Below are 19,919 nucleotides of genomic sequence, written 5' to 3' on the forward strand. Positions count from 1 at the left end.
GAGACCTAAGAGCAAGGGGCTGACTCCTCGGATCACTTCCCTGATTGTTCTAGACTAGTCCATGGCAACTCCAGAGCAAGGAGAAGATTCAGATGAGGATGGTAGTAACTCCGAGCAGCTTCAATTCCATTAGGTCTATGCTTGAGCAGGAAAAATGGCTGCACAGCACAGCCAGAAGCAGTCCTAATTACCCCAATTTATTAAGCCTGCAGAGCACCCAACCCTCTCCTGAGCTATACAGATGCCCCTCAATACACTGAAGCTACCTAGTATGTCTCGACTTCATCCTCTTAAATAGCTGGCTGCATAATCTCTGCCATGGGTAGGGGAAATAACATTCCTCAAGCAGGGACTGCTCGTCCATAACAAAGATATCACAAAACATGTATTAACATTATTATTTCTATTTTACAGACTGGGAGACCAAGGAATGGAATGGTTAGGTAACTTGGCCAAGGTCACAGAGCTCCTCAGTGGCACGGCCAAGATCTGAATTCATGCTGGTGCCAACAACAATGTGCTTAACAAGGATGCCGTTCTGTATTCCAAGAAAAGCCCCTTCACACCCTTCCTAGTCAATCTCCCCACTTTTCATGCATGTGCAGTTATCTAGCCAAGAGCAATGCCATGTCTTGTTTGCCTGGTTACCATTTATCCCCCCAAATACAATTTTCATATGGTTTAAGTTCATTGTCCTGACCAACCAGAGCCCAACATTGTTTTCTATGTTGTTTCCCCAGCCTCCCACTCTTGTAGCACATCAATAAAAGTACACAAAATTCCGTGCAAACATTCAGTGCAAAACTCTGAGACCTCCCTCCACTCTAGCTCAGCTGTCCCCTTCCAATACTCTCAACACTCCTCTCATCCCCAGCACTATTGCCTTCCCACCAATAGACACTCATCTTGGCCAGAGGACAGGTCACAATCTTTGGGGCAGGTATAAATGTAGGGAATAAATACTTCAAAATAATCATAGTTTAGGGACAATGAGTGGCTCAGTGGTTGAGCATATGCCTTTGGCTCAGAGCATGATCCCAGGGTCCCGAGATTGAGTCCTGCATTGGGCTCCCCACAGGGAGCCTGCTTCTCCCTGTATATGTCTCTGCGTCTCTCTCTCTGTGTCTCTCATGAATAAATAAATAAAATCTTTTTTTTTAAAGTGTAGTTTAAGCACATACGTGACTAGCAGAGTGTCTAAGAGAAAAGACTTTGGGATTACACAGCTCTGGGTTGAAATTCTAGCTCCACTAGCTGTGTCATCCTAGCCAATTTACTTAACCTCTTTGAATTGCAGTTTGAGTTCTTAAAAATTTAGATAATAATTTGTCTCTCTCCAGGGGTCATGAGGATTGAATGAGATTATAATAAACACCAGACACCTATTCTGAGCTCTCAATTAAGAAGTATAATTACCTATAAAGCAGTAAACACAAGTCATTTTTGGCAAACAGTAGTAAACTTTGCCGATGTTGGCGAACAATGAGAGAGAAGTCTGGAATGGCAAATTGAGACTAGACCAAGGTAGGTCTTAAAAGATTAGGAAAATTTTGGAAAAATGAGAAGTGAGAATATTTGCATATAGAGGAGGGAAAGGGAGAAGAGGATAAGGGGAGAGGAGAGGGGAGGGGAGGGATGGAGAGGATAGTGGAAAGGAGGAGATGGGTAGGGGAGCAGAGTATAAGGGAGGGGGAGGGGTGGGTACTGGCAGGGAGGGGGAGGGATGGAAAGGGGAGGGGAATGGAAGGGGGGTAAGGAAGGGGAGGAGGGGAGGAGTCGAAGGAAGGGAGGGCGCAGTGGAAGGTAAGGGGGAGGGGAGCAGAGCTGAAGAGAGGGGTGGGGACTGGAAGGGAGAGGGGGAGGGAAGGGGAGGGAAGGGGAGGATATGGGAGGGGTCAGAGGAAGGGAGGGGGCAGCAGAAGGGAGGGGGAGAGGAGGTGAGGAGGGGGGGAGAGAGAGAGAGAGGTTGCCTAAAAAATGAGCCAAATTGAGCAAGTTACTTGGAATTCCTCTGTAGTTCATAAATGTTCTGTTTATTGTCTAGAACTCCCATTACATTGTGAACGTTATGCGGAGAACCTTGCATAACGTGGTAGTCCATAGTAAGTGTTCAATATTTTTTGAACGAACAAGATGATGGAGGTGCTAAAAATAGAGTCCAAGAATTCAAGCATAGATGACTGAAAGAATACAGAAGATTGGAATTGCAGAGGAATTAATGAGTTTAAATTTTGGACTCTTATGAGTTCGAGAAACCTGTAAAGCATTTCTGCTGTTCATATCTAGTGAAATTCCATAAGCAGAACTGGACATTGAACGGTGGGGGCTGGAGATGTGTCGTGAAGATTTATTAACATATGAATAGCAGTTGAAGTCACGTGGGAGGAAGGAGGTTTTTAAATAAGAGACACCCCCGGAAGTGACGCCAGTAAGAGGGGCGCAGAGAAAGAAAGTCGGTCGGCCTGCAGTTGAAGGTAGTCTGAAGAGCGGAGCGCTGTGGGGGGCAAATAAAATTCAAATATGAGAAGATTCAGAAGAGACTGGGCTCATGGAAGGGACTCAGGAAGATACCAAAGAAGGAGAGAATATTTTGATAAGCCAGAAACCAGCTATTCGAGGTAAGACTATAGCGATAGCTAATTGATTTAACCATGCAGAAGCTGCTGGTGCCTTTGAGGTGAACGGTTTTAAAGGATGCTGGAGAGTGAAATCAGGTTGTAGTGGTAGTTAAATTGCTTGAGCTTGAACCCCAATTAGTTTGTGACTCTGAATGGGTTCCTTAATCACAATGTGCCTTAGCTATAAACTGGAGATGGTTACCTCATAGCATTATTAAAGTAATAAGTGAATATCGATTAAAATGCTTAGAAAATTACATTGCTCGTGGTCACCACGCAGTAAAATTTTAGTTGCAGTTAGAAAGTAGGCTGCAGAAGGTGGTGAATGGCAAGGTTTGCTAATCTTCATTTGGAGTCTGAGACCAAAATTTGGGCATGAAGGAACTTGATAAGCCTTTTCTTATGAATAGCAGAAAACCAAATCGTGAATAATTTTAGGAATGCTGCTGAGACCGTTGGGATTCAATTCAGTGAGGCTAGATTCTTCCAGAATGTTCCAGAACTTTAAACCGTTCTTTGCCAGTCATGCGCAGTGTGGTGGCATCCCTCCCCAAACTCCACCCCTTTTTCTTATAGGCTACAGTTCCAGTAGGTGTCTCCTCGCGTTTCTCGTTGGTCTTCTGCTATCCTTGGCCCCGCCTACTGACGCAAAGAAGTCCCCCTATTGGGCCATTTAGATTTTTTTTTTCTTGTCCCGCTTCGTGAGGGAAATGGATACTTTTGCTTGGAGTATCTAGTTTACGAAAGCAGAGGATTTTTTTTCCTTCCCAACCAAGTAGATAAATAGCAACCAAATGAATAGAAGAGGCAGATGGGAGGGTACGGTCGGAACTGAAGGAAGTGTACTTAAGGTTGGAACATCGGGGTGCTTTTAACAACGGACCGACCTACTTCCGGGAGAGAATGGGCGGGTAGAGAATTCGGCGTTTGGCGGGTTTAGCTGTCTTCCTAAATTTTGGTCCTGCAGCAGCCGAGGGCGCCCGACACGTGAAGAGGTAGTGACGCCGCCACTGCCGGAACAAGCTGCTTCGGGGTCCCTCATGGCCACGTCTGTGGTGAGTGCTGGGGCCACTGCAGGGTGCCGAGGCGCCGCAGCTCGGGCAGCTGAGGGGAGGGGCGCTGGGCCGGGCACCCTGGTGGTCACGTGGTCCCGTGGCGAATCAGGGCCGGGCCCGCTGGGCTCCGGGGCGGGGCCCGCTTTCTGTAGCCCCCTTGGGTCCCGAGCCCACCGATTCCCCCGCCGCCCCCACCCCTTGGCGTCCGTGCACTTTCGGTTGCTGCCAAGGACCCCGAGATGAGAGTTGGCGGGAAGCGGAAATGTTGGGGTCTTTTTATGGCTTGCGATTTTTTATTCTCTATCATCTCCCTCTCTGAATGACTTTCGATATCCTGACAGGGAAATGAAACGGATTCTTAATTCAAATAATAGGCTGGGCTCGGCGAATGGCTGGGAGAAAGGTACCTATTAAATCATCTGGCAGAAGAAAAACCCCAACAGCATTTCTCTCCTTCGGTTCGACAATTCTTTACAAATGCCGGTGAATTTTTCCGTCATGTGTAGAAGTTTCCTAACTATATAGTTTTTCAAGCATTTCATTGAACTTCGTTTTATACTCCATTTTTTCCCCCACTGAGTAACTCTTTGTCCTGAGTTCTGGCTTAAAGAGGGAATTCAGCACTTCCACCACCACCCTGCCCTTTATAGGGTTCAGACCACATCGTTTTTATTAAGGTGAATGTTTTGTAAGATATTGGAAGCGAAAGGTACTTCCAGTACCAGTTACCAAGCAAACATAAATTCATATTTGAAATGAGAAAAAAATTCACTATTGAGGGATGAGTATGTCCTAAACACATGTACTTTAAAATGGGGGAAAATAAAAAAACTGGAAACTTTTGAACCCTGACGTTTATAATGTCCAAATATCAGTGGAAGAATGTGAACTGTGTATGCAGCTACAAAGTGATTGAAATACGTCACCAGCTTTTGTTCGTTTTCTCTTTGTTAGGAGTTGGAGGGGTGGTAATGTGCACTTCTGAATTTTTTCTTATAGGACTTTAAAACTCACGTAGATCAGGCATGTAGAGCTGCTGAGGAATTTGTCAATATTTACTATGAGACAATGGACAAAAGAAGACGGGTGAGCCTTATAGACTCTACTACACTCTGTTACGTACCAGTGTTTTTTGTTTTGTTTTTTGTCTTTTTGTAGCCATCCAGTCATCTGACTTGCATAAGTGATAACTGTGGGCTTGTTCTTTAAAAGTGCACTTTTTAAGGGAAGGATTGGTTATGGTACTCTGGAAATGTGGGCTCTGGAGTCCCTCTCTCAGCTTTGCATTTACCTAACTCTGTGACCTTGGGTAAATTGTTAATCTCTTTTATTCTCTAGTTTTAGGGAGAGTAAATGGGAATTAATTTACTGCACTTGACATGGGGTTTGACATATATTTACTCAAATATGTTACCTTTTTTAACCCTATCATTCAGCCAGTATACTTAAATCAGTATCAGTGCTAGTGAAGGAGTGTGCCATTACAGGGAATGTTCCTTGAACTGTTTAATTTCATATATTATTAATTTCTGATTAAAGCTCACAGCTGTAGTTGGCACTCACAAACAGGATCCACATGGCTTGGATACTTTTAAGTTTTCAACAGAGCAAGTTACTTCATCAGCTTTTTTTTTGTTGTGATTTATCCTTGAGTCCTATCTTCTAAGTTAACTGTTTCAGTATGTGCTGGAGTCTTGCCTAGGTCTCTTATTGGCATAAGATTGTTTTAGAAAGCTTTCCTTTATGCTGCATGTACATAAATTAATCTCTAAGAATTTCTATTTTTTTAAGGTAGAAGATAAAAGAAGCTTCTGGTACTGTACAAGGGCAAGGGCCCTGATAATGGATGTTTATTGTGTCTTGCTGCTTTCAAAAATAAAGCAGCAAAAAAAGGCAACATAGTTTTATTACCAGAGTCCAGATAACAGGCTGTTCTTTTAATCCAAGTGAAATTTTAGGATTAAGCAAATGTGTCCTGTGACGCTTAACTGCTGTAACTAACTCTTGTGCCTAAGGGGTTAACTGTTGAATTTTGCTTTATCTGGGCCTTAACTTACCTGATTTAGCAAAGACTGCATTGGCAAGTACTTTTGATTCCTTTGAACAAAATAGGCTGTTTGAGTAGTAGTAAAAGGAATTTTTCCTAAAACATAGGACATCAAATGGCTCAAACATTAAGTGGCTCACGTGTACATAAACACTAGGGCTGAAGTGTACCAGTGGGATCTGATTGACAGCTTGAATTCTCAGAACTGGAAACTAAAGGGAGACTAAAACTGGTTTGGGTTGAAGCTTATAATCATTTAATTCATTTTAGCAAACAAAGTAAAACTCTAAAACCCTCTTTTAGTTTGGATGCACAGTGTTTTCATGGCTAAAGTGAGATGATATCTATTAAAGTCAAGGTGATAAGGCATATGTTTTGCTCACGTTATCTTCTAGTGGGAGGGGAGGGGCGCTGAGGAGAGAGGAGATGGAGGTAGAACCATGGAAATGTCTATATGCCTCCTGTAACCCTTCGATCCATTTCTATAAAATGCTTCCCCAGGAACAAAAATCTTTACCTTTTTTTCCCTTTTTTTTTCTTTAAGGCACTAACCCGGCTGTATCTGGAGAAGGCCACTTTAATATGGAATGGAAATGTTGTTACAGGGCTGGAGGCCCTAGCTAATTTTTTTGAGATGTTGCCTTCTAGTGAGTTCCAGGTCAATATGTTAGATTGCCAACCAGTTCATGGTAAGACCATGGTCTTTCAGTGTCGTCTTTTTTCCTTTAGTGAGCACTGAGCTTGAACACCAAAAGCAGCAAGCAACTTTTAGCCATAGAAGCAATTACTCTTTGAGCAACTTAAAAATGAAAAATTCAGTCAGATCAAACTTTTGGTCTTCCTTTAGTTCCATCTCATCCCAGAGGACCGCAAGTAGGTTTTGATGAATTGTGTGCTTATGGCTTATTAGAAGTTAGTGAGAAATTAAGGCTTAATGGGACTTTGGTTGATGGGAGAAGACCAATTATCTCTTGTCCCTATATAAACAGCTGCGTTTTGTACCTTGAAATGTTTCCAGAAAAAAATTATACCAATATCTGATTAATATGTTTTATTATCTTAAAACCTGCTGAAATTTGATGGAAGAAATTTATTCTGTTACACGAAAAAATGATTTGGCAAGAGAGAATTTGGTTCAAAGTAGATTGATGCAATATGTAAGATTAACCTCTAGGTAGGGTCCTAAGTGTCAGAAGTAGTAGTTTAGGGTGATTTTTCCCCCCCTTCATAGCTTAAGAAAGCATAAGAAAAAGCTCTGTTAGAAACCCAGTGAAATATTAATGAATACAGAAACCGAATGGTCCTGTGCTGGGTATAAGCTCTTTATTTGGAAACTTTACCCTAAATCCTTCTGGACTAGAAATAATTTTAATATGCTTTGAAATGATAATTTTCTACCTCTAGGGGTACATGCTCAATATTGTCCTCAAGGCAAAGAAAGTTTATGAAAGGTTTTTTTCTGTGTTGTGTTTGAAGCAACGTAGTTTAAGCCGGAAAATCTGCTTAGAGATAGAAACTGATCTCTTTTTTTCTATGTGGGTAAAGAGCAAGCTACTCAGGCCCAGACTACAGTTCTCGTTGTGACCAGTGGAATTGTGAAGTTTGATGGAAACAAACAACATTACTTCAACCAGAACTTCCTGCTGACTGCCCAGTCTACTCCTAACAACACTGTGTGGAAGATTGCAAGTGATTGCTTCCGTTTCCAAGATTGGGCTAGTACTTAAAAGGGGGCAGAAGTCCATTCTTCTTTGGTCCATTAGTTCCAGCAACACAAATTTATGTGAAGTAATTCATTTCATTGTGGAAGCACTATAAACTAATAAGTGCTGAAACTCTGTATTCTTTAATACTTTTTTTATTCCTAGCAGCACCTTTTTTAGCAGCTGCCTGTTTGGATCATTGCCCTTAAAAGCTTTAATGCTAGTTTTTTACATGCCTTATATACATTTCACTAATAACATTCTTACAGTAATATTGTACACATGGTCTCTGTATTAATATACTCACTGTGAGCCCAGCCTATTGCAAAAATGAAATTCTTTTGTAATACTATCTATGGGATATCAGCACAAAGTAACTCTGGGAAGAAGTGGAGTTTTTTGGTCATTGTTACTAGCTTAATTTCTTAGTAAGACACATACCTATTTTCAGTATTGCTGGTAATGCAATTGTAATGTAAGGATTTTCCAAATCCGTTCAGTGAAGACATTACTAATTTAGGTTTGCATAGCTACTCTGACATACTAGCACGTAGAGATGTTCGGTAGTCTTTCTTCGTGTTAAGTGTTTTATGTTGGCATGTTTTCTTACAGAGTGAATCTACTAAAACGTTCCCAGTTGATACTTGAGTATTGGATGTACTCAGTGATTTAAAAGCAGAACTACTTAAAAAGATTTCTCTTGGCAGCTCCAAGTTTGTAACTTTAGGTAACGAATGATAGTAGGACTCATAGCTTTAATGGGAGAATGGGGAGTGAGAAATGGAGAGATCCAAGGTTGGCCAAAAATTAAGAACGGTGGCCAAGTGGTAAATGTTTGGTACTTGTTTTCTACCTCCTAAAAATGTAGCCTATTTTTAGGATTTAAGTCATAAATTAGCCTTCTAAATGGTCCTACGTGTGAGCAGCAATAACCCTGACCCTGCAGGGTCTGACAGGAAAGTGGGAAACCAAGCCATTGCTCTCTCTTCGGGACACTCTTCACTTCTAAGTCTTCCATGTGAACTTCAGGCCAGAAGTCTGCTATGTATTACCCACCCCCTGAAATAAGTGATTTCTTCTGTGTTTTACACTGTTGGCTGTGTTTTTCTTTCTTTTTTACTTATTTAAATTTAAAATTATTTAATAGGATTTGTTCTTCTGTTGAGCAAATAGAACTGTTGTAAGGCATGTTCCTGTCATGTGGCTAGCTCTGTCTTTTTAAAGAGCAAATAGAGGACAGCAGATTTTCATAAGCCCCTACACTTCAAAAGAACAAATTGATTCATGTTATATATTGACATATAAAGAGAAAAGGCTAGCTTTGGTTTTTGTAAAACTTTAAAGTTTTCTCCATGCTTTTGTTCATTTCGGTGTTTTTAAGTGAAAAGTGCCAGCTTCGTTTCTCCATTGCGACTCAAATTTAAGGTTTCTTATCGCTTACTTTGAAAAGCAGCAGTTCCTTTACCCTTGCCCCAAACTGCATGTTTTACTTCTGATGTGTTAACAGAATAGAATTAAATATTGGAAAAGGGGGTGGAACTGAAATTTAGACCCACAGTCTCTTATACTGCTGATCAAAACTTAAACATTATAGTCTACTCAGAGTGAGCTTATTCTCATTTTGGAATGGCTGTTTACATCTATGCCTTCAGCAGCAAATAATCAGTGCCTAACACTGACCTTTCCCTGGTAGAGAACAGTCTCAAGTAAAAAGCTGCATATAACTAGCAATAACTGAATTGAGTGGTTATATTGTATGTTTTAAGACTTCTGTATGCATTGCTCTTTCAAACTGTATAACTTTTAAATGGCTGGAACTACTCTTGTATGGACTAAGACTGTATTTTTGACATGCACATATTTTTGTAACTTGAAAAAATAAAATTTGCCTTGTGACAAGTTTTCTCAAGCTTGTTTTAAGGTCTTTTGATTTTTTTTTTTGAGACGCCAGAAGAGGTAGTTCTTTACAATATAAAGTTTTTCAAATTAAAAAACAAACACAATAGAATGTTGATAACAGTGGTTGACAACCTAGATTTTGTCTTCTCTCTAGTCCACCTTGTTCTTTTCCTACCAAATATTCACTCACGGGATCATCTGTTTGAGGTAGTGGTGAGGTTTCTGGTGAGATGTTGGAAATTTTAACCCTGGGAAACTTTAGCCCAAATGCTGGGGACAGCAGGCAGTTAAGCCAAAAGACAGTTGGTTTCCAGTTGGTTTCCAGAAATAATGGTTCCAGTAGTGTCAATTCTACATTAAAAATAAGTCACTAGGCACTTGGATGGGAGTGAGAAGAGGCAACAGCCCTTGAAACTATCTACCACTTTTCATTTCTTCACAAATGCACTTATTTTTCACAAATATCCCTGAAATTGGTATGGATCCTAAATTTCTGCCAAATCATAGTTTTAATTGGCTTTCCCCGCCCCTTTTCTCAGTTGTACCAAAAATACTGGTACATCTCACAGTCAATGGCCTCTTCAATAATACTGATGAAGTGCAGTAATGTATTTCCTCTATAAAAATGATTAGGAGTCTACTTAGGTCTAAATCTGTGGTCATGTGACTGGATGATGGGCATTACAGAGATCACATGATAGAATGAACACTGGGTGTTGTATACAACTGATGAATCACTGAATTCTACATATGAAACTAATGCACTTCTATCTTAATTGAATTTAAATTAAAATAAGTAAACAAATAGATTTGTGGGCATAGTGAAAGGAAAAGGCTGTGAGCTAGTAACTCATGACTCCGATTCTTTCAAGTTACTTGTATGACTAGCTTTGTATGGCTGGAAGAGCTACAGACCTTATTTAAACATGCATGAGCCTTGTTGAATTGTAGTCTTAACATGTGCCTGGTTTTTGGAAATTACCTGGTAATATAGGATGTGTCAAAAAAGGTAATCCCAGTGAGGTTAAAGGGCATATGTGGTGTTTGGGAAAGGAGCAAGCAGTCCAAAAGCAAGAAGATACCATGAGTTGTCTTATTCTGGAATATTGCTGGATTGACTGAAAACTGAGGCAGGAAATTCAGTAGAAGGGAACTTCATTTGCAGATTTTTGTTATTTAATATGGGGTATTTATCCATTTGGGACCATAACGAAAGGAGCGGAAACTGAATGGAAAAAAAATCAGACAGGAAGACAAAGCATGAGAGACTTGTAACTAGAAAACGAACTGAGGGTTGCTGGAGAGGAGGTGGGTGGGGGATGGGGTAACTGGGTGACAGGCATTAAGGAGGGCATGTGATAATACAGGGGTATATAATAAAAATAATACAAGGTATATAAAAGACAAACATGGTATAAAGGATAAATAGGGGGAAGTGGTAGGACATAGTTGGCTTTTGGATTTAACAGTTGGCTCTATACAATGAAAATATTTCATCCAAACACTTAGCTATCAAACCACTGTATTCTAATATTTTCCACCCTTCTGTCAAATGCAGCTTTCTGTACAAAAGAGTTCTCGGTGACCATCTATGGACCAAATAGGTCAGTCTTGCTTCCTAGAGAAGCACTAAAAAGAGGGAACATATTGTTGGAGTAACATATCCGATGAAGGGGTCTTAGGATACAGCTTTCATCTGGATTGAGGCATATGCATCTTCTAGATCAGTGGCTTTCAAAGGTTTTGCTCTAACACACAATAAGTATGAAATATCACAACCCATCACACAGATGCATAAATGTAACAAACTAAATGTTCAAAAGAAAACTCATGCCTACTACTTGTAAGTTGTTTCTGGTACTTTCTATTTCATCGTAATAATTTTTTTTAATTCTGATCACAGCCTGCTGAATAGATTTTTACAACTTCTTCGTGGATTGTAGCAGCAGTTTGGAAAGGACAAAAAGGAGCAAGCATGTAATTTTAACTGTCACTTTCTAGTAGGGCTTGGTGTTGGGGTGGCTTCCAAAAAGCAATGTCCCCATGACTTAAAAGAGATCAAAAACTTCCTCCTCTCGTATTTGCAGAAGGCCATAAAGGGTGGCATTGTTTTCCTTCTATTCCTTATCTTGCACCCAAAGTTCAAAGCCTAAGAGAGCAACTGTTTAGTCTTTAGGCAGAATCTGAGAGCAGCGTATGTGAAATGAAAAGGACTCAAAACCAGGAGGAGGCCACCCTATTTCAAGTGTCCAAGAATAGCATTGAGGAGGCATTCTGGCAGAAACACCCTAAACGCAGTCTGATAACTGCAATAAACTGTGTTTTGGTCTATTTTAAGTCAATTGTATGTATTTTTCCCCTTTCCCTTTTTTCTTGAACATTCTGGACTTTGCATATTGGCTCCCTGGTTTAACAAAGGCTGTGGTAGTCTCGAAGTCAATCCTGGCCCCAAACCCACAGGAGATCTGTATTCTAAGGCTGATCTGTGCCTGCTGTGCTGTGTGTGACCTGTGGTGATTCCTGCACTGTGGGCCTATCTTCAGGTGTTAAATGAAGATTCGCCCTATCTGGCCCACCAGGTAGTTATGAGAGTTGAATAAGAGAAGAAACGTGACAGAGCTGCACCAGACGATGGCTGTATGTTCTTGGCTTGGTCATGGGCTTCGGCCTCTCGCCAAATTCTGTTTCTTTTAGGCTAAAATCCAGTGATCCGAGACTGCTGTCCACAACCACAACTTGCCACTGCCTGTGTGAGATTTCTTCAACTCCCCAACAAGGCTCAGATTAGATCAATTATAGGACTATTTTCCCATACAAAAGCGATTGAGGCCCTTAAAGGGAAGCAAAAATAGCGATTTGTAGATGTCTTCTTGAGAGGTCTTTCTGTATGGGCCGGGGGGGGGGGTGGTGCGGAGTGTGCCGGTAATGGCCAGGAACATTACTGATTCCAATTCTCTTACACCAGGGCAGGAAATCAGGGAGAGGGGTCTGCAACACTGGGAGCCCTGAGCTTCCTGAGCCACCTGAACTTCGTTCCCCTGTCCTTTTGCACTGATTTCTCTAATCTTCCCTGTCGGTGCCCCCCAGAATTGCCAGTGGTCTGGGCCCAATCTCAGAGCTAGTAATTCATTGGCTTTGGGTATTGCCAGAGCAAGAAAAGGCAAGCCTGGGAGAAGGGACCAGAGGAGAAATTGAGCTGGTGGGGCCAAGGGGGTAGGGTGGGGTGGGGACAATTGGAGAGATGTTGCTTTCCAGGCAACTGGAAATAAAAAGGAAATTGGAGAGAGAGACCAAAAATAGAGCCTCCCTCAGAAGATTTATAATCACTCTCGGGAGGGAAGGCCTGGTGGTTAAGGAAGCCCTTCCACTTGCAGAATAAGAGCTGAAGCTACAAACAAATAGACTCACGCATCTCTGGGGGGTCAGTGGCAAAAGTAGGGACTGGAGGGCCTCCTGCCTCCATGCCCCTTCCTTCCATCCTTTCTGGGGCCCTCCTTTTTCTTCCCAAGGTCCCCAGAGTTGCAGACTCGGGCCTGTCTTCTCCTCAAATCCCTCTTCCCATCCCATCTAGAACTTCATTGCCCTAAGAGTCATTTTCTCACACTCCACCCTCTGTTTTCAGGTTAAGTTTGTTAACTCATAAGCTCACTGTGGAATTGATTGGCTTCTGTGTCTTGGGCTTGTTGCACTTGGTCCAGAAGCAGCTGGAACAATACTGGAACTCAACTGGCCACTAATCTGAGCTCTTTGGATATGTTTTGTGTGTGAGGAATGGGAGGGATTTGATTGATGCCCCTCAAACTCTCCCTTGCAGAAAGCAGACTTCTATATACTCTACCGTGGACTATAAATGAGCCCAGCATATAACCTCCCAAATATCTTACCAATTATGCATTCTTTAACTTCTGTTCACAGTGCGGGAGGTCTTTGTTTCCATTGCCACTCTCACCCAGTTGTTAGTGGCCTGAGAACACTTCCAAACCCCATTTCTGCCCCCATACCTCTCAGCCTGCAGAGCCCCTTTGGCAGCAGCCAAGGAAAGCACTAGAACGTAGTGTCAGTATGAGCTAATGGGTCAACTTGGAGTCAAGAGACGTGGAGGTGAAGTGGGGATTTGCCACTTGCTACCTGTGTGATCCTTTAGCAAGTTAATAATCCTCTAGCACAGCCCCTCCTCCCTCATCTACAAAAGGCAGATGTAATACTTACCTTACAATACTTCACTTATGGTGAAGCCTGCATGAGCTAAAAGCTGTACTGTGCCTGGCACACAGTAATAACATAGCTAACTGCCATTAACCAGTTACCTACATGTACCAGGCAATGCTGAGCACCTCGCGTGCATTATTATCTCATTTGACCTTAAGAATAGGTGACCTTAACCACTCTGATAGAATTACAGACACTTGATGAATGGTAGTAGATCCTAGAATTGCCATGTCCTACATTCTTAAATCCAAGTCTGAGGGAGACTTAGCCGCCCATATGCCCAATGTATATGTGTGCCCACCCATTGTCTGTCTTTGTGGGCATCTTATTCCTTACCTCCCCAGGTGGAAGACTCTTAGAGCTGAGGGGAAGCGTGGAGAAGCATATTCAGTACACAAGTCAGAAGCAAGGGTGAATCTGGGGCTAGTGTCTAGAGGGAAAAATACAATAGCCAAGGGCCGGAGCTGCTCTCACCCCTGCTCCTTGTAAGGGGCCCATGCAAAGTTGCAAAGTCTGTCTTGGGAGTGTTGCCAGGTGAGACTTTGTATTAGCACTGATCTGTCTTGGTGCAGCCATGCTGGGCATTTTCTTGGTCCTTAGGGTTAAAGGTGGTGGTGGCTTAGGGACACTGTTCAACTCACTCTTCCAGAAAGAACTTAACGTTTGGACTGTGAGGATAGCCGACAACCTCTAGTGGCAGTGCCTGCAGTATGGGCTGCAGCATTGGAGCTGAGGCCATGCTGTTTTGGGGCAGCCTCCAGCCAATGACTGAACATAGCAAAGATGCTAAAGTTTGGCCATTTCAATCCCTTGCATGACTTCTCCAAAGGGTTATCCTTGCTCCGGAGCTGTCTCGTGGCTTAGCCATGACTCTCAGATCCATATCACAGTCCGCCCAACTCTGCCCTTCTGTCCTTTCACGAGTGTCGGGTACATATCAACGTCTGGAGACTTCCCTGCCCAATCCTGCTTCCTCTCTATCTTTCACAGGCGTCCACCCACAATCAACCATTCACTTCTAACTCCATTCCGGTATCTGCTTACGAGAGAATCCAAACTGACCCAGGGGTCTTTGTCACCTCTCCTTTGTTGAATTGAACCACTAGTCAATATTGAGAGTAAGTGGCTGGTGGCTTCTCAAGCAGGTACCCTAGTAGCCTGTTTGCCCATTGCCACAGAACCTTCCATGGGCAAGGGAAAAAAACAGGAGACAAGGACTCATTGAAAAGCCCCATACCCAGGTTATGGGTGAGGCTTCCCAGCCACTTGGGCAGAAGGCCAGAGTCCTGGCTGATTGCATTTGGCTCTCTGAGAATTGGAGTCGAAGAGGGAACAGAGGGACACTTAGGCTATCCAGGGCTGGCAGGCAGGGGCAAGAAATGGAGGATGGGGGAGGGCAATGCTGGGAGATGGGAGGAGAGCCCAGATAGCACTGTTAGTATTCACCAAGGGAACACGGCATCCTGGCATCCTAGAATGCTGGCATCTTAGCATCCTGGCAGCAAAATCTGCACTTAACCCGTGCTTTCCAAACACAAACTGGCCTGCTGGAGATTTTTCCTTATGCCTGGGCCTTCTGTCCCACCCCACCACTCACCCTTGTCTCATGTGTTCTCCCACCACAGTCCCAGAACAGAGATTCTGAAACCAGTCCGGGGTCCACAGACCTGGGACATCAAGAGGGAGGGCTGTGATCTCACAAGGAAATGAGAATTTATCTGGGGACAGAGACTATAGCTTTCACCAGTGTCTCAAAGGAGACTGTAGTCCTAGAGAAATTACAAACTATTGGTCCAAGGTAAGTGAGACCATTTTTATGGATTCCCTAGGTAGACCTAGCACAAAATAGGAGGCCCCCAAATAATTGCTACGTGAATGAATGCCTAGAAAAAAGAACTATGGGTAGCAAAAAGAGATAAGATATAAAATACTTCGTGTGGTACCTGACACACCATAAGCAGTTAGTTAAAAAATACAATTATTGGGCAGCCCGGGTGGCTCAGCGGTTTAGCACTGCCTTCAGCCCAGGGTGTGATACTGGAGACCCAGGATCGAGTCCCACATCCGGCTCCCTGCATGGAGCCTGCTTCTCCCTCTGCCTGTGCCTCTGCTTCTCTCCCTCTCTCTCTCATGAATAAATAAATAAAATATTCAAAAAATACTATTATTTTTATTATCCTCACCATCATCATGTGGTCAATTTTTAAATGGGAACCTGGACTCCAGGCTGACTGAACAATAGCATATTTAACCATATTCTGTCACTGGGCATACCAGCTGTCTCCACTTACTTTCTTACAGTGTAACACCAAATATCTTCTATATATATTTTTGCACACACCTGTGAGCACATCTAGAAGATCTAATTCTAGAAGTGCAAATGTTAGGCTAAAAGATATGCACATTTTTAAAAAGATTTTATTTATTTATTCATGACAGACACACAGAGAGGGAGAGAGAGGCAGAAGGAGAAGCAGGTTCCTCGCGGGGAGCCTGATGTGGGACTCAATCCCAGGACACCAGGATCACGACCTGAGCCAAAGGCAGATGCTCAACCACTGAGCCACCCAGGTGCCTCGATATGCACATTTTAAATCTTGATTAAAACTAGCAAAATTCCTTCCAAGAAGGCTCTATCAGTTCACATGCTCACAACATGGATACAAGTGCTCATTTCCCCAAAACTTTAGCCATGTTGGACGCATTGATTTTTAAAAATTTGCCCAACTCATTAGTGAGAAAATGTGTGTCTCAGTTTGTATTTCTTTAATTGTTAGATAATTTGGTAACTCCTAAACTTATACCTCTAGTTATGACCTCCAATGTTGTACTGAAAACTAATTGCCTATTCCCATGTCGAATGGACAACTCTAACTTAATTTTCGCATGTTCCAAATCAAAATCCTAATTTGGAAATTTTCTTAAATGGAAAACTAAAGTATATACAACAAAAACATTTAAGATGGGAGGGAGTTAACATGTGTAAACTGAAGTCCTGATCTTGTCGTCCAACCTGCTGTACCTACACCATGCCCCATCTCTGTAAATGGCAACTCCATCATTCCAACACTCAGGCCAAAAGCCTGAAGCCATCCTCAACTCCTCCCTGTCTCTCACACCCCACAGAGTCTGACCACCTCTCATTTCTTCCACCAATACCATGCTGGTCTCTACCAGGATTATTATTCAAGCCTCCTACCTCGTCTTCCTGGTCCCATCCTAGCCTATTCCCAACACAACAGCAAGAGTGGTCCATTAAAAAACACAAGTCAGATCATGCCACTCCTCTGCTCAAAACCCCCCACTATCTCCCCACGTAATTCTAATTAGGAGCTAAAATTCTTTCAATGGCCTTAAAGGGCGTCATGGTCTGGCTCCTGCTCATCATGGTCAGGGTCTCTCTGATCACATCTCTCTTGTACTCCCTCCATTCCAACCCCTTGGCCTCTGTGCTAAATGTGGGTCACTCTAGGGAAGACTCCTTAAAGCTTTTTCTCCTGCCCACCACACTGTTTCACCAGATAACTTTGTACTTCATCCCCACAGTTCAGTTCTCTTCTCAAATGCCATCTAGTCAGAGATCTTCCCTGCCTATATGTATTAGTCAGAGTTCTCCAGAGAAACAGAACCAACATAGAGAGATACAGATATACATATAAACTAGATCATTCTATCATCTATCTTAGACACAGTATTACCATGTGCTCTTCAGAAAGGTGTCGGCTAGTACTTACAGAAAAAAATATTTGATACACAGGCCAATATCACATCCAGGAGTCCTGATGATCCCAGTAAGGCAAATTAAATTTAAAACATCTCGGGTTTTCTCATTGTATGTCATATCTCATAAGCTCCTCGTGTATTTTGCTTGTTAGCTGTATATTAATTTTCTCTAAAATAATATGTAAATCCCAATATCCTATGTGAAAACAGAATAAAATATTAATACAGATACAAAAAAAATCTATCTCTCTATCTATCTAATCTATCTTATCTCTATCTATCTATCTATCATCGAGGGTTGGAGAGAGAGGGAAGAGAGGAAGAGGGAGGGGTAAAGCAAGAGCGGGGGAGGAGAGAGAGATTATAAAGGAGAGAGAGAAATATTATAAAGAATTGGCTCTGAGGCTGAGAAGTTCCCAGACCTCCTGTCAGCAAGCTGGAGACCCAGGAGAGCTGATGGTATAAGTTCCACTCCGAAAGCCAACCAGCTCAAGACCCAAGAAGAGCTGATGTTTCAGTTAGGGATCAAATGCTGGAAAAGACCAATGTTTAGCTCAAACAGGCAGGAAGAGTTCCCTCTCACTTAAGCCTTTTGTTCTATGTAGGCCTTCAACTGATTAGACAATGCCCACCCACATAGGAGGACAATCTGCTTTACTCAGTCTACTGATTCAAATATTAATCTCATCCAAAAATATCCTCACAGATACCCCCGAATAATGTTTGACCAAATATATGGGCACCCATGGCCCAGTCAAGTTGACACATAAAATTAGCCATCACACCAACCTTTCTAAAAAAGCACTTTCTTCATAACTCTCTATCCCCCTACTCCATTTTATTTTGTTCCAGAGCAGTTTTCACCACTGATATATATCTAGTTTTTACTATTTTCTCCCTCCACTGTAAGTTCCAAGGCAGAGAAATTGCATATTTTGTTCACTGCTGAATCCCTAGCACCTCTTTTTTAAAAAAAGATTTTATTTATTCATGACGGGGGGCGGGGTGGGCAGAGGGAGAAGCAGGCTCCATGCAGGGAGCCCAACCTGGGACTCGATCCTGGGTCTCCAGGATCAGGCCCTGGGCTGAAGGTGGCACTAAACCACGGAGCTACTCGGGGTGTCCTCCCTAGCACCTCTTACAGTGCTTGGCATATAGTAGTTGCTCACTAAGTATTTGTTCAATAAATGAATGATTGAGTTAAGCATGAGTGAGTATGAGCATTTATATTGCTTTATCTGTGAAATACTGCTTCATGTTCTTTGCTAGTTTTCCACTAAAATTTCTTTGTCTTTATCCTGTTGATTTTGATACCTTTGGCCATGCAGATATATATATTTTTTAATTCGCTCAAACATGCCACTCTTCTTTTTTAAGTTCTGATGTTCAGCTTAATGCAGTATTCCCTACCCCCAAATTATAAATATATCCTCTCATATTTTCTTCCAGAACTTACATACATTTGGGGATATTTGATTTTCTTGGGCTTTTATAAAGTTTAGATTCATTTGAATTTTTCACTAGATATAAGTTGTAAGATAGAGGACTAACTTTATTTTTTGCATTCCTATTTTAGGAAAATGTATATCAGGCTCATTGATATACCTGGCCAGCAAACACTGAGTTCATAACTCCCATAATGGACTTTCCTGCCAATCTGTGCCATGGAGAGAAGTGAGATATCCTCCACCCACCACCACTCTCTTCTATAGTCAGATGAGAAACCAAGAGATTAGGAAGAAAAGCTTTGAAATAGAACTCTGGACAGAGGAGGGTTGAGTGATTTTTTAAAAAAAAGATTATTTATTCAAGAGAGACATAGAGTGGGGGAGGAGCAGCGGAAGAGGGACAAGCAGTCTCTGCACCGTAGCTTGGAGCCCAACACGGGGCTCAATCCCAGGACCCTGGGATAATGACCTGAGCCAGAATCAAGGGTCAGATGCTTAGCCAACTGAGCCACCCAGGCATACCTGAATCTAATTCTTTTTCATGCTGCCACAAACACCTTAAAGTGCCACTCTACTATCACTCCTCCCTGCCCCACTAGGCTGAGGATTTAAAAAAAAAAATTCTCAAAAGCCTTTGTCTTTCTTTCAAAATCCTCAGCATTTCCTTTCCCACACTCCACATCTCTCTCCACCTCTCCAGTTTGGTAGTAAACAGAAAAATAGGGAGAGGCATGTGCCTTAGGCCCCTTCATCAGCCCGACATTTGCTGGCAGGCCCTGGCTTTACTCTGTTCCCCAGCACATGTCTGACCCTTGCCTGCTCGTATGATCCCATCCCATCAAGTCCAAATGGGAACATTTCTCTCATGTTATCACCATGTTCCTCCTCATCTTATCACCATGTTCCTCCTCTGTCTGTAAGAGGGTCAAGAATACATTTTCCACCATTTTCCGTTGTGAGTGGCCAGAGGTGGTCCTTTCCTCTCCATGTTACAGCCCTCTTCCCCTGGAAATCTTTTATATCTGCAACCCAAGCTTTCAGTCCCTGACATCATCTACCACAGATCCCATTGCTTGTTCCAAGTCAGCCTAGGGCCCAGTTGTGAGAAGACCTACATCCAGGGATAAGTTTACTCTGGTCCATGAGGTCTGCTTATTCCACATGTCCCCCTTATTCCGTGTTCACTGATGTCACTTTGGTAACATGAAATCAACCAC

At 42.5% G+C, this 19,919-nt stretch overlaps 1 protein-coding gene across 3 annotated transcripts; it reads left to right on the plus strand.

Moving 5' to 3' along the window:
* The first annotated feature begins 1,886 nt into the window (after positions 1 to 1,886).
* NXT2 (nuclear transport factor 2 like export factor 2) lies at positions 1,887 to 9,332 on the plus strand. 3 transcript variants are annotated; one of them, XM_072743792.1, is made up of 5 exons: positions 1,887 to 2,618; positions 3,586 to 3,673; positions 4,673 to 4,759; positions 6,265 to 6,409; positions 7,266 to 9,332. In XM_072743792.1, the coding sequence occupies exons 1-5, from the start codon at positions 2,521 to 2,523 to the stop codon at positions 7,445 to 7,447; spliced, it is 600 nt and encodes a 199-aa protein (XP_072599893.1). In that variant the 5' UTR covers positions 1,887 to 2,520; the 3' UTR covers positions 7,448 to 9,332. The 3 variants fall into 3 exon arrangements, with proteins under 3 accessions (XP_072599893.1, XP_072599894.1, XP_025870690.1); XM_072743793.1 differs by lacking the exon at positions 1,887 to 2,618 and adding an exon at positions 3,294 to 3,469; XM_026014905.2 differs by lacking the exons at positions 1,887 to 2,618; positions 3,586 to 3,673 and adding an exon at positions 3,796 to 4,076.
* The last annotated feature ends 10,587 nt before the right edge of the window (positions 9,333 to 19,919 follow it).

The sequence above is a fragment of the Vulpes vulpes genome, chromosome X (assembly GCF_048418805.1).
Source record: "Vulpes vulpes isolate BD-2025 chromosome X, VulVul3, whole genome shotgun sequence".
Taxonomy (NCBI): domain Eukaryota; kingdom Metazoa; phylum Chordata; class Mammalia; order Carnivora; family Canidae; genus Vulpes; species Vulpes vulpes.

Coding starts and splice junctions, on each gene's coding strand:
- NXT2 (XM_072743792.1), top strand. CDS start 2,521: ATGAGAAGATTCAGAAGAGACTGGGCTCATGGAAGGGACTCAGGAAGA. Junction 2,619..3,585: donor CCAGAAACCAGCTATTCGAG/GTAAGACTATAG, acceptor TTGGTCCTGCAG/CAGCCGAGGGCGCCCGACAC. Junction 4,760..6,264: donor CAATGGACAAAAGAAGACGG/GTGAGCCTTATA, acceptor TTTTTCTTTAAG/GCACTAACCCGGCTGTATCT.